Source organism: Macaca fascicularis, chromosome 16, assembly GCF_037993035.2.
Source record: "Macaca fascicularis isolate 582-1 chromosome 16, T2T-MFA8v1.1".
NCBI classification, from domain to species: Eukaryota; Metazoa; Chordata; class Mammalia; order Primates; family Cercopithecidae; genus Macaca; species Macaca fascicularis.
The window spans coordinates 66,814-82,368 of record NC_088390.1 but is presented as its reverse complement, the minus strand read 5'-3'; the positions used below and the strand labels follow the sequence as shown (position 1 = coordinate 82,368).

General features: G+C 51.4%; 1 protein-coding gene and 1 long non-coding RNA gene across 2 annotated transcripts in view; one reads left to right on the top strand and one right to left on the bottom strand.

The window, feature by feature from the left end:
• The window catches only part of LOC135967907 (uncharacterized), a 114,129-nt gene extending 104,325 nt beyond the window's left edge, over positions 1-9,804 (top strand). The window contains exon 3 of the long non-coding RNA XR_012425062.1: positions 3,351-9,804. This is a non-coding gene — a long non-coding RNA (uncharacterized lncRNA). The remainder of the gene's footprint in view (positions 1-3,350) is intronic.
• Positions 9,805-9,858: 54 nt separating this feature from the next.
• The window catches only part of LOC135967904 (uncharacterized), a 45,971-nt gene continuing 40,274 nt past the window's right edge, over positions 9,859-15,555 (bottom strand). Inside the window, exon 5 of the mRNA XM_074021138.1 lies at positions 9,859-10,268. Coding sequence (XP_073877239.1) covers positions 9,916-10,268 — 353 coding nt within the window. The 3' untranslated portion in view covers positions 9,859-9,915. The remainder of the gene's footprint in view (positions 10,269-15,555) is intronic.

Genomic DNA, 15,555 nt, shown 5'->3' with positions numbered 1-15,555 from the left:
AGTGCCCAGCTGTGAACTGGTTAACCTCGCCCACACAAACCCCGAGAATAAACTCACAGGCCATGGACCACTCCACAAGCAATAAGTGACCACCTGCTCAGGGACCTCCATGCCCCAGCAGAGCCCTCCGGTACCTCCTTGTGAGCTCAGACTGGCAGCAGGGTTCTGCAGCGCCACAGGGCCCTGGATAAAAAAGACAGCTCCCATATCGGGAGGCACCGCCCGCGGTTGGGTTCCCAGTACTTTAATAGCCCAGGTGGACAAGCCGGGGCGCATGCAACCCCATCACCAGAATAACGGCTGCACGTGGCGAGTGCACGGGTGGCCACCACTCAGCCCAGCTGGCCGCGCTAAGCACATCACCACCGTGACGCCCAATCAGATTGAACTGCTGGAACAGTCCCAGCATCGGCCCCCAAGAACATTCTGGATCACAATTCAGAGTAGTGATTGCGATCAGGGCCACATGTGGCTGAATGTTTTTACAGGAGGACACCACAGCTGGACTGACGCCACAGCTGGATCTGGCTGGACTGAGAGCATTTCCCACTGGACATTCTTACAACACCATTTTATTTGCGCTTTATTAAACTTCTATGGCTTTTTTCTGCTTATCTACTTTATGGGAGTGTTTCTTGTTCTTATGACTGCGGTGATACTTCAAGCTACAACTATCAATGTGTAAATTAGTTTGGAAGTCGCCTTATCATTAAACATTTCACAAGCAAGCAGTCAGAGGCACCTAACCCGGAGGCCTCTTTTCTTCTCTGAGCCAAAGCTACCTTGGACTCAAAGAAAATGGCACATGGAGGGGGGCTGGATCTCCAGCGCCCATTCCTAGGGAGCCCCCTGGGGAGCAGATATGGAGGGAGAAGCCCTGGGTTATGGCACTGTCGTACTAAAGAAAAGTCTGTTTGGGTAATGTAAGCACCAGACTTAAGAGATTAAGCAAACCATGAAAAGAAACTACTAACCACAGCTTCTCCAAAACAGAACTAAACTCCCTTCCTTTAGTTTGAATTGGAAAAGCAGAAGTGATGATCAGGATACAAAAAAAAAAAAAAAAAAAAAAAAAAGAAATGACACAGTATCTGAACACAGGAGAATAATCAAGGGCCACTGTCTCTTCCTGTGTCAGTGGGAGCCTCGCATCTAAACTGGATTTAGAAGGTTGCTACTTTGGACTGAAAGGTATCCCCAACTCTAGTTTGTAAGCAAGTGGAGCAGAATGCTTCAATTATTTCAAGGTTTAGCGGTAAAGCTCTGCAACTCTCACAACCATTTTAATTGGTGTGAATTTTAAAGTGACTCAATCTGTTGGCTGGAGTATCTAACGGCTTAACCACGGGGTCACGTTGGAAAATTTTTCCAATTGCTTTTGTTTTTCCTACTGAAGATGCATTTGAACGTTCTTGTAGTTTGCAGTTGGCTGGTTCTGATGTTTGGTCCTGAGGAAGCCCAAGTATCCGTAGAGGAAGAATCTGAAACCTCAAGCCACTCGAGTGCTGTCTGGGCAGATGGAGACCCCAACCCGAGGGCCACTGACGGGCTCAGCATGGGCGCAGGGCCGCCCGATGCAACAGGCCACGTATTTGCCGGTTACAAAACATCATAAGCACACACCCCCAGGTGTGCACACACGCTCTGTACACATCTGTCCCTATCAACACCAGCACACACCCCCAGGTGTGCACACACGCTCTGTACACGCTCACGTCTGTCCATGCCAACGACAACATACACCCCGAGGTGTGCACACACGCTCTGTACACATCTGTCCCTGCCAATGCCAGCACACATCCCCAAGGTGTGCACACACATTCCATACGCGCTCACATCAAGGTGTGCACACACGCTCTGTACACACTCACATCCCTCCCTGCCAATATGAGCACACATTCCCAGGGGTGCACACAGGCTCTGCACATACTCATGTCTGTCCCTGCAGCCTGAGTCAAACAGTCACAGAGAGGCAGAGGAGGAGGAAGAAGGATGCGATGGGCACTAAGGTCCTGGGCCAGTTCCCCTCCCTACCTCGGGAGAGACCCCTCATGTGATCCTGCCATCACTCACCCTTCCGCCTCCATCCTCCATCCTCCCACAGGGATCAGGAGGATGCCCACTGCACAGAGCTGTGATGAGCATGAACAGAAGATGGCAGGAGCTCACGCCAAGGTGCTGAGCACGGGGCCTACGGAGTGCTTCTTTCTGCTGTGGCTGACATCATCAAACAGAGACTGACACAGCTTCTGCAGAGAATGCCACTTGCTAAGAAACTGAAACGTGTGACCTAGGAGCCTGTGAAGGTCTAAGAACAAACCAACAAACCAAATGGTTTTGTTTGTTTTTCAAACACCATAGCCTGTTTTTTCTTTTTTTTCATGCTCTACCTTGGGTATCATTTAGTTTAATTTCAAAGTAAGTCCAATAATTACACAAAATCACAGGACTGAGCATGGAGCATTGTTTCACTTCATGTCCTCCAGCCTTTAGGACACATTAAGGAAAGACATGATTCCAGGATTCCCATTAGAAAGGCTGCCCTGAGGCACCTGCTGGGGCAGCCAAATTGCAGCTGTTGATGCTGCCCCCAAGCTGCTTGGATGAAGCAGAAGATTCCGGAGATCTCCTCTCTTCTGCCCCTTGTCCAGGAGAGAAGGTGGGGGGAGAAAGGTGAGAGAAGATAGGAAGAAGGAGAGGGGAAGGAGGGAGAGAGGAGGGGAGAGGGAGGGAGAGAGGAGGGGGGAGGGAGGGATAGGGAGAGGGAGGGAGGAGGGGCATGTTCCATCCACCAAGGCAGCTACACTGCAGAGAGAATGGAGGGTGTGTTGCCTCTCAGGACAGCAAGTTCAAGCTGTTTGTAATTGTTAGCATAAACAGTGACCAGCTGAGGACAGGGCTGTCATTGGAGTTGACGTTTTATTTTCATAGTTGATATTGGGGACCTGGACCTAAAGCAGCGTGCCTTGCCCTTTTGCCAGATGGGCCTATGCTTCTCTATACTTGAGTCTATTTGACTAAATACCCGATATTGACTAGGAATTATGACGTGTAGGATACCCCTTACCACAGTAACATCAAACTCATATTCTAAATGCAATTTATTCAGGGACTGGCTTCTAACTCTGGGTGGGAATGTTAAGCTCAGTCCAGTTCAATTCAGTAAGCATTTATCAAGAAACTCCTAGACCAAGAGCTCTGTTAGACACTGGGTATGGGGGGTGATGGGGATACGAAGATGTGGAATTAGAACTCGAGAAGCTCAAATGCTTCCATTTAATTCCCTAGTGCAATTACTAAGCTTCAACCTGATGGCTGTAATGTCTAAATTCACTTTTTCTTTATTCCAGTTCTACATAACAAAGCACAAATAATCACAGAGGAATGATTCTGTGTTGGACTATTCAGTGGACAGAGAAGAGCATTCTGACCGGTGTGAGACACTGTCTTCCTTCCCAGGGAGCCCGTGAGGTGGCTGCACAGAGCACACGCGTGAAGATTCAGGAACACGAGCATCAGGTGATGGGAGGGGCACGGAGGCAGCACCAGAAAGATGCCTGCCGAGGGGCCGCTGCAGCCAGGCCGGCCGGGAAGGTCACGGGAGTGGGCGCAGGCATCTCCCTCCAGCCGCACTTGGTTTTCATGAGGACGCGTGCACGGAAGGGGATGACACCGAAATGCTGTGGCGCTGAGGGGAGGAAGGGAGGGACACAGGGCCGACGGCTGGCCCCCACCCCTTCCGTCCCTGCCCCTATGAACGCTGCCAAAATCAGCCCCAACGGGGAGAAATGAGGTGGGTGAAAGAGGTGGACAGACTTGGCTTCCATGGAATTCACAGATTCCAGTCATTAAAAATCCCTTCTGAGTTTTCACCTGGAAAACTTTGCCAATGTACTTAGGGACAAGAGGCGGAAGATGAAGCCAACACAATTGGGATCAAACTGCCACCCTTCTCCTTCTGTCTTCATCCACCACCCTCCCTGGGCCCCTGAGTGTGAGAACCAGGAGCTGCACAGCCCAAGGGTGCAGCCCCTGACCAGAGGAGGGAGCCGCACGGCGGGGCCCCCAGCACGTGGATGGCAGGATCTGTGCTATGTCAGTCCCAGGGCCCCAAGCAGAGAAGGCCTGGGGCTCCCAGCTGAAGTTTTGCTGTCTACTCTCTCACCAAAGTCGAGAAGGACTGAGTGGGACCAACGCTGCACCTGGCGGCTCCTCAGTGGCTGCCGATGTGGTCCTCACGCTGCAGGTGAGACCCTCTAGGGAAGCCCAGACAGTGGCGAGAATGACAGCCACGAGTGCTCCAGTTGCCCCAAAACTCCAGCATAGCCTGAGGAAGGCAGCGCCCGCTCAGATCCCCGTGCAGGCTTGTGTGGCACACTGGTGAGGCACACAGCACCAGAACATGGCACTTTAAGTGGCTTTGTGGGGTGTAGGAACACAAAGTGTGGTCTGGAGTGGCTCAGAAGTCACTCCCACCAGCCTGTGGGACCCGGACGGCCCCTTTGGACGTGGCTGGAGTCTCTCCAGGGCGGGCTCCAAAGTCCCAAGGATGAGGTGAGCGTCGGTCTTGCTCTGAGGAAGGCCCCTGACAAGTATCCTGAACATGCAGGTACACAGCTGGCTGACTCATCTGAAGGGACCTGCTGAGCTACGAGCTAGGGACAGCTAGAGAAAACTGCGTGAACCTTTGTGACTACTCACAGGTAGGTAGTACTGCCTGAGACACAAAGGTAAAGAATTAACCTGAAACTGCATATTATAAAACTTATTTTTAAATGATGGCGCTTAATTGAAAAGACTCCCAAAGACTACTGCATTAGAAAGTGACAGAGTGAAACCGTGAGGCTGACCACAGGAGTCCCTGGAAATTTCACCAAATGTTGTGTCAAAACTGGGAAACAGAAGAACTGCACCTGATGAAACATTCCATTAATCACTCGAGTCCTCCCCACATACGAAGCTATGTAAAAAGTGTTGCCAGAAGGTAAAGTGAGCAGGAGGGCTGTGAACACACAAAGAGAGAGCCACTTCGTCCACGGACCACAACAAAAGAAACGCTAATGAGTGCCGACGACACGCTGGAGTCCAGGGCTCTGGGCGCAGCTGGGACGGGGACACTCAGGGTCCCACTGTCCAGATGGGAAACCAGGGTGGAAACACCAGGGAGCCTGTCCCAGGGTGCAGAGCTAGTGAACAGTGGTTCATACTGCGACAATCCCAGCTGCCAGGCTCTGGGGCTCCTCGGGACAGAATCCTGTTGACTTCACTCTGGGGTGCGAGAGGCGGCAGCATCCCCCAAAGGCACCTGGAGAAGTGGTGTTACCCTCCATCCCCTGTCCCCGGCGTTACCCTCCATGCCCCTGTCCCCGGCCTTACCCTCCGTCCCCCTGTCCCTGGTGTTACCCTACTTCCTCTGTCCCCAGTGTTGCTCACCATCCTCCTCACCTCCAGGCCCCTCTCCCTGTCCTCCCTCGTTTTCCTGTTCAGCCAGAGCACATCACATGTCTCTTCCCTTTTCAAGAGGCTCAGCTGCACCCAGAGGCATTCCAGCCTATTCGGGATGGGGCACACACCCTGGGATGGGGCACAGCACAGGGCCGGAAGGGCCTGAGACCCTCTCACTGTCGCCCAGGAAGGATGGAACAGCCCACGGTCATGCTCATTGTCAGGCAGGATGAAAACTTCTGTGTCCGAAATGTTCTTTTCACTGGAACTGTTCGGACCATTCGTGAACGAATCAGTTAAATACCAGCAAGTGCCACTCCCACTTATTCTCTGGCTAGTTTTCCACCCACCAGCAACCACACTCCTAGGAATTATCCCTAACGCAGAATCAGCGCCTTGTGCCTTTAGGAAAACCTCTTTCTCTCCAGCTTTGTCCTCCTTCCACAAAAGGTGCCTCTGACTGCCTCACTGGCTGTACCAGGATTTCACTCGGCTATGGAGGAAAATCTGCGTGGGGCTCAGAGGTGGGTGGTCCCTGCATGGGCAGCAGGTCTGTGACATCCTCCGAGGAGCCTGGCCCAGGCCTGCCTCACACGCCAGGACTCTGCCTTCTGGCCCTCGGGCCCCCGAAGCTGCTTTCCCTCCAGGTGTCATGCCCCGGGCAAGAAGGCCGGACAAGGGCCCAGGGCTGCTGTGGGTCAGGAAAGCCTCCTGACACCTCCCACTCCAGGACCCCCCATCAGCATCCCAGCATCTGGACCTGTGTCACCAGCCGCTCCGCCGTACAAGAGAATTGGATTTTCAGCTGGGTGTGCTGCTTCCCTAAACAAAGTAGGGTGTTGTTACTCAGGAAAAAGGAAAAAATTGGCATCTTCTTGGCAACCCTGCGACATCCAGCCACCGGTTCTCACCATCCCAGAGATGTCCATCCAGGGCAGATAGTGTCTTCAACCAAGCGCCACTGACCCAGAAGTGCAGTAATTAGTACACTTTCACCAGAATCACCCATTCCTTCACCTTTACACCCAAGAAAAACATGTTTGCCAGGCAAATTAGATGTCCAGGAGGTGTAAGGAAACCCCAAGCCTGCTTTAAGCCTCAGACTTTTGAGACCGTTGAGGGCTGTGCGCACAAGAGCAAGGCTGCACCCGAAAGCTCTGCTTCTGCCGGACGTCATGGACAGACCACACGGCTCAGCCACATGGACCCTTCCAGGACTTCACGAGAGGGACTTCCGTGGTACATGCAATGATGTGCACTTCGTTCAGCCTCGAACAGACCACGCCCTCGTTACAGGGTCGGTGGTCCACCTCCTGCCATCAGCCCCCCACCTCACCGAGGGTCTGTGTCTGCATCTGAAAGAACTTTGCTGTTTTACCTGGGTACCAAAATGCGGCATCGCGATGTTTAAAGGTCTTTAAATATCAACACTCCGGGTGCAGTCCTTGTCACTTTAATGCGGTCACTCGATGCAGGCCTCACTCACAACTCTGAGGTAGCTCATACCTTCCCTACCTAACCAAGGAAGAAACGAAGGCATGGAAGGTGCAGCTCCTAAGGAGCAGATTAGGATTCAAACCGGTGAACTTCGTCACATGCTGACCTACCTCTCAGGCTGAGATAACGTTGAAAATTAACCAGGTAGAACAGCGTTCCATAAATCAGCTGGAAATGGTCCTTGTGGATGGGCCTGTGGTTACTCCCTGAAGAACAAGACCATTAGCCCAAAAATCCACCTGTGTCACACTCAAATGTTTACATATACAACTATTTTTAAAATAACCCAATCAAGCATGTTCACAGCCATTTAGAGCCATATAGATTGTCTGCTTCGCTGACAATCAACCCAAGACCTCTGTCGGCAAAGGCCACGGTGCCAGGTCCAGAGAAGGCGGGACAGAGACACAAGCAGACACAAGCAGGAACCTTTCCATCCCTGGAAGCCTCGCTCTGATCGGTCCGTGAGGACACGGTACAGACCGTGGGGCACAGGCAGACGGCAGGCCAGGAGAAGGGGCTGCAATGCCGGGAGGCAGTGCTTTGAGCTCTAATGGATGGAACACTGCTAACCAGTGAAGGTGGAGAGAGGGCACACGTCTGAGAGCATGTAGAGGCAGCAAAGCACAGCCAGCCTCGGGGAACCAGAAGCCACAGGGACATCAGGTTGGGTGCTGCTGTCTGCCGGCCACTGGCTGGGGGACTGTACTGGGCCTGGAGGGACATCCCTGACACTCCCCACCAGATGCCAGGGGCACCCCCAGCCCCAGGTGAGAACCACGGATCCCATGGTGAATGAGGCCAGCCTGTGGGAAGTGGGCTGGGACAGCTCTGTACAGCTTAATAGGAAAGTTGGGTTCTATTTTGTGGGGTTTTGGTCACGCCGATGGCTAGTCATGGCTGTCCGTCAGGAAGTGATTTGAGGATAGACTAGAGAAGGGGCTGCCAAGACCAGCGGAGCATTCGCTGTCTGGGTCTAAGGAAAAGGAAATAAAGGCTGGCGATGTGACAGTGGGGGGGGAGCACAGAGCAAAGGAACTGGTGGAGACACAGGGCTGGCCCCGCACAGGGCTTTGAGCAGCTACCCGGGGGTTGTCCTGTTAATTCTCCTCATGGCCCCAAGAGGCGGCTGTGAGGATCCATCTCCTGAGGACAGAACTGCTCCAGAGCCACACAGCGAGGATCCACAGAACCAAGATCCGGGCCAGCTCCAAAGCGGGTGAACTTGACCCCTCAGCCATGGTCCTAAGACAGGGATCGGAGCCCCCTGGACACACAGACACAGGAACTGCAGGAAGGGGAAACGGATGCCCCGGACCAGTGGCGGGACCCAGGGTTTCAGCCCTCCAGGGCCACTGGGACCAGCCACTGCACAGGTGGACACATGATGCTTTAACTCGCGCTGGGGGAAGGAGCCCTCACTCTCAGGGTGGAGACCGCAGCTCGATCGGGCCGGCCTCCCTGCTGGGCACAGCCTGAGCCACACAGGATGCTGAGGTGCCCCAACGTTGGGGTGCTCAGAGCCACTCAGCTGAGATCGTGGTGCTTTCTGTAACCACCCTCGTTTCTTCACGGTATAGATCTGGACTCCATCCTTTGCAATGTGTGAGGTTCTAGGAAGAGGCTGGCCAGCTGGGGAAGTGTCCTGGGCTCTGTCCCAGTGATGACGAACTTGGCTCCCCACAAGGGCGGCCTGTTCACCACAGTGACCCCCGGGGACCACGCCTGCACCCACCTTGCTGAAGATAATTCACTTCTCATCCGTGAAAGAATAAAGCTAGACTAACTCAATTTCACACTCACTTCCAACTTTAACAACTTGTGTTAGGAAATCAAAGACAAGGACTCTGACCACGTCACAAACCCAGGAAGCAAAATCCGAGACTAACGGAATGATGCCACCTTCGCAGTTCCGAGCTTTACTAGTTGTTTTTCTTTTCTGGCCTGTTTTTCTCTTTTGGTTTAAATAATTAAAGACCCTCGTTGACAAGAAAAAAAATTCTCTATGAAACTAAAAAAAGTGGTTCTAATTAAACATTTAAACATTCTTCCATATGCTTTATAAACAGTTGAAAGTACAGCTCTACTTAGTGTTAAGTACTTTAACCAAATGAAAGGTTAATTATACAGACTGGCAATTATAAAAAATAAGGCTACATATTCGTGGCATCATGAATAATTAATAAGAACCGTTTGATTTCATTCAGACCAGGGATTCTGTGCTAATAGGCTCTTAGCTGTCTTGAAATAATGGTGAAATTTTAAAATTACTTTTGTACTTAAACACGTCCCCGAAGTGAAGCACAGCGGTTAACATCCATCATGGTGCCCAGCAGAGCGACCCGCCCTACTATGGCCGACACCCTGATTCCCGAGGGCTGCATCCCGGGGCTGTACTCGTGCAGAGAACGTTCAGGAAACAGACCAGGTGGCAGGAGGGGGTCTTGTCCTCAAGGAACCTCATGAGTCTTGCTAGGGGGACAAACAGCGAGAGAATGAAACCGGCAGCCACGGAATCTGGACAGCGATGCCCAGGCCCCGCCATGCATAACCCCTGGCTGGCACCTCCCTGAGACCCGTCTGGCACAGGCAGCGGCAGGGTCCGGCCCTTGGAGCGCAGGGATGGCAGAGCAGGGCCATCAAAGCGGGTGGCATGCCGACAGCGGCTTCTCCGCAAGAGCTCCTGGCTCTCAGGGAGCTGAGGGCTCCTCAATGGGAAATTCTGGCTGAGCTCCAGGGGAAAGCGGGTGGGAGGCCTGTCTCCTCTGCCCCCATCTCCTCTGCCCCAACCCTGGAAGAGGGTCAGATATCAATGCTAACTCTTGTGCTGACTCAATTAAATCAAACAATTCAGAAAACAAACTTGCTTTAAGTATTAATTTCCTAAAAAGAACTAACATGAATTCAAATAATTCACATAATTAAAATGATTTTAATTGTTAATTTAATTAAAACATCTCCGTTTTCACAGCATCATGTACCCTGGTACTTTCTCCTTATTGCATTTCCCATCTTCCAGGGCAGGTTTCCTTCCACCCAGGGCAGCAGCGACTCTGGTGTCTCGGGTATTCCCAGGCTTCCGTCAGCCCCTGGGGGGCTTACAGTTCTGCAGCGGTCTCCATCCTCATTAATCTGCATAAGAACATCCGTCCGCAGGGATGTCCTGTGGCCCCGTGGCCACATCTGACGTGCAGCTAAACGCTGGGCGTGTCGCCTGGTGACAGCAGATGACACAACTGTGGGCAAGGTAGCACCTCTGGGCGCCGACACTCTCGATGAGTTTTTTACAAGACCATTCTTTAATGGGTGAACCCTGAAAGGAAACACTAAAGATTGTTTTTAACTATTTTTATATCGAGACAAATCTTTGTCAAACGTTCACTCAATGCTAAATGTCACTTCTCCAGCCAACCCCTTTAAGAATACCTAAAACTTAAGACTGGAATGACGCTTTCAAACACATACTCTACTCATGCATTCCCGGGAGCAGAGAGCAGCTTAATGTTTTCACGCTACACAGGCATGAAGTTTGGCGAAGGCATTTTAATATTTTTACCTGAATATTTTAATAAAATCAAAAGATCATTTTCACTCTAATACTCTACTTAGAATCTAATTTTCCATTAAATAAACAGTCAATGTTCAGTAACCCACATGCTGATAAACTTTTGAAAACTTTAGAAAGTATTAAGTATAATCAAAGATTACTTTTAATTTTCGAGCTGGTAAGAGCCTGTGTCAGGGAACAGAGTTGAGATTGAAGAGATAAAAGCACGATGATTTTCTTAAAGAAAAGCGAAATTCGTAAAAGAGACCAGGTGATTATATAAAGAAACACAGAATCCGTTTTCAGAAATGGCAAACATTGACCACAGAACACCAGTGTTGCCCGTGATGAGAGAAACAGTTAAAAGGAAGAATTCACGGTGGCCCAGCATAGATCAGGTGTGGGAGGACAGAGACGTGATGAAATGATCCTCCTTCTAACTTCCCAGAAAGGCACAAATGGCCAGCACTGTAACTGAAGACCACGCAGGCACCAGTGTGAACTCAGACTCCATGGCCAGCACCGTAACTGGAGACCACATGGGCAATGGTGTGAACTCAGACCCCACGGCCCGCACCGTAACTGGAGACCACACGGGCACCAGTGTGAACTTAGACCCGACGGCACGTGCCTGGGCTGCTCCAGCCACCACCAGAACCTGTTCTGCAGCTGAACTGGAAGCTGATTCTGGAAGGAACTGAGGAGCATGAGGACGAGATCCTTCTACCTCAACAGGGATCAATTTTTTAATGATTTCTTTCTTTTAGAAAACTGTTAATAAAATACTTTGTTCTAAAATGACCAGGATTTCAGCAGCCTCTACATTCCTTCATGTCAATCAAAGCTTAGGCACGTGGGTTACTTCACTGTTCGCGACACCCTTTTGAAATAAAACCCGGGGCCGCCTGTGTACCCAAGAGCCTGGGCACTGAACATTCAGACAAAACGTCCAGGGCGAGAATGTTCACGTCCCAGCGGTGCGGTAGAGTGGATGGGGGGAGTTCGAGCCACAGGTGGCCACGCCTCCCCTGCCTCCGGCCAGTGCCCACTGCTCACGCACTCCTTCCTCGGCCCATCCTGAGCCACGGGGCCCTCGCGTAACCAAGGCCACTGCGGTACCTCCAGGAACAAACTGGTTACAGGTGGACTGCTCTCTACGCAACGTACAAAGATTGTTTTTAAAACTGCTCGTCTCTGGAACTTATCCCAGTAACAGGCTAGATTAAGAAAACTGACTAAAAACAGTAGGAAGAAAAACTCACTCTACCCGTTGAGGCAAGAGAAATGCACACAGCCTCTGAAATAACTGCAGAGGAGTTTTCCTGGGTTAGGTACGCGGTGGGGTGACCCTACCCCATAGCGGGGCGATGGCACATGGTGGGAACCAAGGAACATCTCCGAGTAAATGTAGGAAAATGCACTCAACTCCCAAACAGAGAGAGAAACTGCCTTTTTCCTTAAAAGCTTCTCTCTTTTATTCTCAGAAAGACTCTCTTTGGTGTCTTGACTGCTGAAGGGACAAGCCTGTCATCCCCAGAAAGCAGCCCTGGACAGTCTCCAGATCCTATGGCCCTCAGGCCCACCTTGCCTACTGATGATCCCACATTACGAAACCTAATAATCAGAAAAAGCCTCCCAGTCCGCAGCTCACAAGTGACATTTTATTCAGGGAAATGCTAATAAAAACCTGGGGCTCTGTGTAAACGCTGTCCCCTAGGTACTGAGGCTCCACACAGATGGCACACAGGGAGACAGGCCTCACCCCTTCCTGGTGTCCCATGTCTCTCCTCACATTTTATTAGCTGAGTTTTGTGACGGTTTGTTACTTTTAACCTGACTGTCCAAGGCAGCTGCACTAAACTAATTGTCCAGGGCAGATCCACTCATAATGACCATCAGCTCAGAGTTGGAAGTAGCACTGGAGAATGAGGTGGTGTCAGGGCACTATGCTTCCCTGCCCTCTTTTCCAGGGATGCCAAGTAAGTTTCTGCCATGGCTGATGATGTCAGCACTACACTAACATTACTTCAACGGCAGGCCACCAATTAATACTTAATGAACAATGCCCTTAAGAGCAAAACCCCATCTCTGCCAAAAATACAAAAAATTAGCTGGACGTGGTGGTGAGCGCCTATAATCTCAGCTACTGGGGGACTGAGGCAGGAGAATTGTTTGAACCCAGGAGGCAGAGTTTGCAGTGAGCCGAGATTGCACCATTGCACTCCAGCCTGGGCAACAAGAGTGAGACTCCATCTCAAAAAAAAAAAAAAAAAAAAAAAAGAAAAGAAAAGAAAGAAAGAAAGAAAGAAACGATTCTCATGACCCTGTCAACATCTTCAGTTTTTCCCAAGGATAGTGTAAAATTATCACACAAAACGTAAACCCAATTAGATCAACGTTCTCTCCTCACCAATCCATACCTAAATCCATATTTCAAAATGGTCCTCAATTTTTCACAATTTAAGAAGACTGAGAGGAATAACCATGAACAAGCAAGGTTTACACAGACGTCAGACTTCCCAACTCTCGCTCAGGAGCTCACCCCAAACTCCTCCTGTGGAATCAGCCCGGATAACAGTTCCTGGTGGCCGCACAAGAACAGAGGGTCCCACGAACCCATGACAGACCCCACCATTCAGCCCCAGGCAGAGGAGGGAGGTGGACGGTCACGAAAGACAGAAAAGCAGGGAACTGTGATTCTTCTGAGTTAATGCAGGTGATTGGGCCAAAAAACAAGGCACATCCACCTGTGAATGGGGTGAGCTCCCAGCTGGCTGTGCAGAGGCTGTAGATATGAAGGAACTCACTTCCCTGCACACTGAAGTGCATGAGCATCTCCACATCGACCGCACCTGGGCTCTGCTCGCCCCTCACAAACTAAGATGACAGTGGCTGCTTCTGGACAGAATGTCAAGGACAGATGGACAGACATCCTGGACAGACACTGTACAGAGACCAGGGGCTGGGAAGGGGGAAGCGGCACAGCCTTGGGGCCAGCAGGGGCGAGGCCAGGAAGCCTCGGTGAAGGCCTGCATCTCCTCATCCAACAGAAGCAGGAGGGGCCACCCAGTGAGGGCTGCAGCTGCGGTGAAGTGGCCAGTGGGACATAGCAGGAGGCCGTGGCCAGCCTTACCCCCAGCCCAGGAGGAGGGGCCCAGCTGCGGGCACTGCCCCGGGAGCCAGAATCCTGAGCCCCCAGGGAAGGTGGGAAATTGCCCCTGGGCACTGGGTGCTCAGGCTGGAGGTGGTGAGACCTCGAGGCCCTGCAGTCGGGGAGGTGAGGGCAGAGATGGCCAAACTGCAGCTCAGTGAAGGGCTTTGTCAGGAAAGGCCCTCAGAGGCTGCCTCACCAGCCAGGGGGAGGTTACTTCCAGCCCAGAGGCTCAACAGGGCCCTCGGTGGTGATGCTTAACCTTGTCCTCTGACAGAGGACCATCGAGACAGAGTCACTCAAACCTCTGCCAAGCTCTGCACCCAAATGAAGCTGTTACCACAGACGCTGAGGCAGGTAGTGCTCATCTCAACTCTGTACAAGTGGTTTATTTAGCCAGTTCTCCAAATTCTTAATGATAAACCACACTAAACGTGTGTTTTCAGTATCACCTATGCTCATAGCTATGTATAAAATAACTACCACAAGGAAAACTAGGTGGTGAACCCAGGAGGAGGAAATCCCCACGACGAGTCGAGAGAACACCAACGGACCGTTGGCTCTTCCCGGCTGAACCCAAGAGCACTTGGCTGGGCTCACTTCCGTTCTAATTTCCAGATTTATTTTTACTTTCCCACATTTTCATTATGAAAATGTTCAAACATATTTAAAAAGTGGAAGAACAGTACAACGAGTGGTCAAGTTTTCTCCACGTGGAGCTCCAACAACTGCTAACATTTCGTTAGATTTGCTTTCTCACTCTCTCTGTAGATCAGACAGAGAGACAGATTTGTTTCTTCTCTGGAGCCACTTGAAGGTGAGAGGCTCCTGCTGCCTCACCGAGTCCTCAGGCACACGTTCCCTAGGAATAAAGGCCCCTCTGCAGCCGCAGTACCATCATCAGCAGACAAGAATGATTTCAGAGCATCGTTGTCCAGGTTATGTTCAGGTAGCACAATCGTTCCGAAAACGTCTTTTCTATCCGGGCCACACACTGTGCTGAGTGACTCTCCTTCCCCGTCTTAGTCAGGGACAGCCTCGCACCCCTTTTATCTGTGATCTTCACTTTTCGAGAAGATCATTGCATTGTCCTGCAGAATATCCCCTACCCCAGAGGCATCTGTTTCTAGGGCCATCATGAAATTCCCTACTATGCACCTCCATTCCCTGTAAACAGGAAGTTTCAGTCTCGAGGCGCGATCACCTTCTGTCAAATGCTTCTCGGCAGCTTCCGGGTGAGGCTGCTGCTTCACGAGGGGCGCGAGCTCCTACTCCTGGTCACTGACGGCACGGCCGCGACCAGCACCACACCCCGAATCAGAAACGTCTGGAGGGGCCGCGGGCAGCCGAGACACCTGGAGGTGCGAACGGCACAGGCGTGGGGCAAGAACAAGGTCAAATCATAACGGAACGTCTGATTCCAGACACTTCCACCTGGGTAAGATGGTGACATCTCCCTAGCAAGTATCTGAAGCCAGAAAGCATGACAGAAAATTCACGACCTGCCTTCGTTCACCCAGGCTGCTCTAACAACACACCACAGGCTGGGCAGGGGCTGGCAAATGACACAAGTTCATTTCTCACAGCTCTCAGTCTCAGTCTCAGGCTGGGAAGTCCATAGTCAAGGCCTGACAGGTTTGCCTGGTGAGGGCTTCCTGGTTCATAGACGGCGCTTCTCACTGGGTCCGCACACCATGGAAGGAGCGAGGGAGCTCTCTGTAGTCCCTTTTCTGAGGGCACAAATCCCATTTATGAGACCCTCACGACCTCCTCACCGCCCAAAGCTCCCCCTCCTAGCACTATCTCCTCGCGGGTGAGGATTCCAACTTGTGAATCTTGGGGAGACACAAACATTACAAAAGCCCATCATTTAATTTTTTTTAAAGGCATTTTTGCTTCTGCAAAGTCTCAAGAT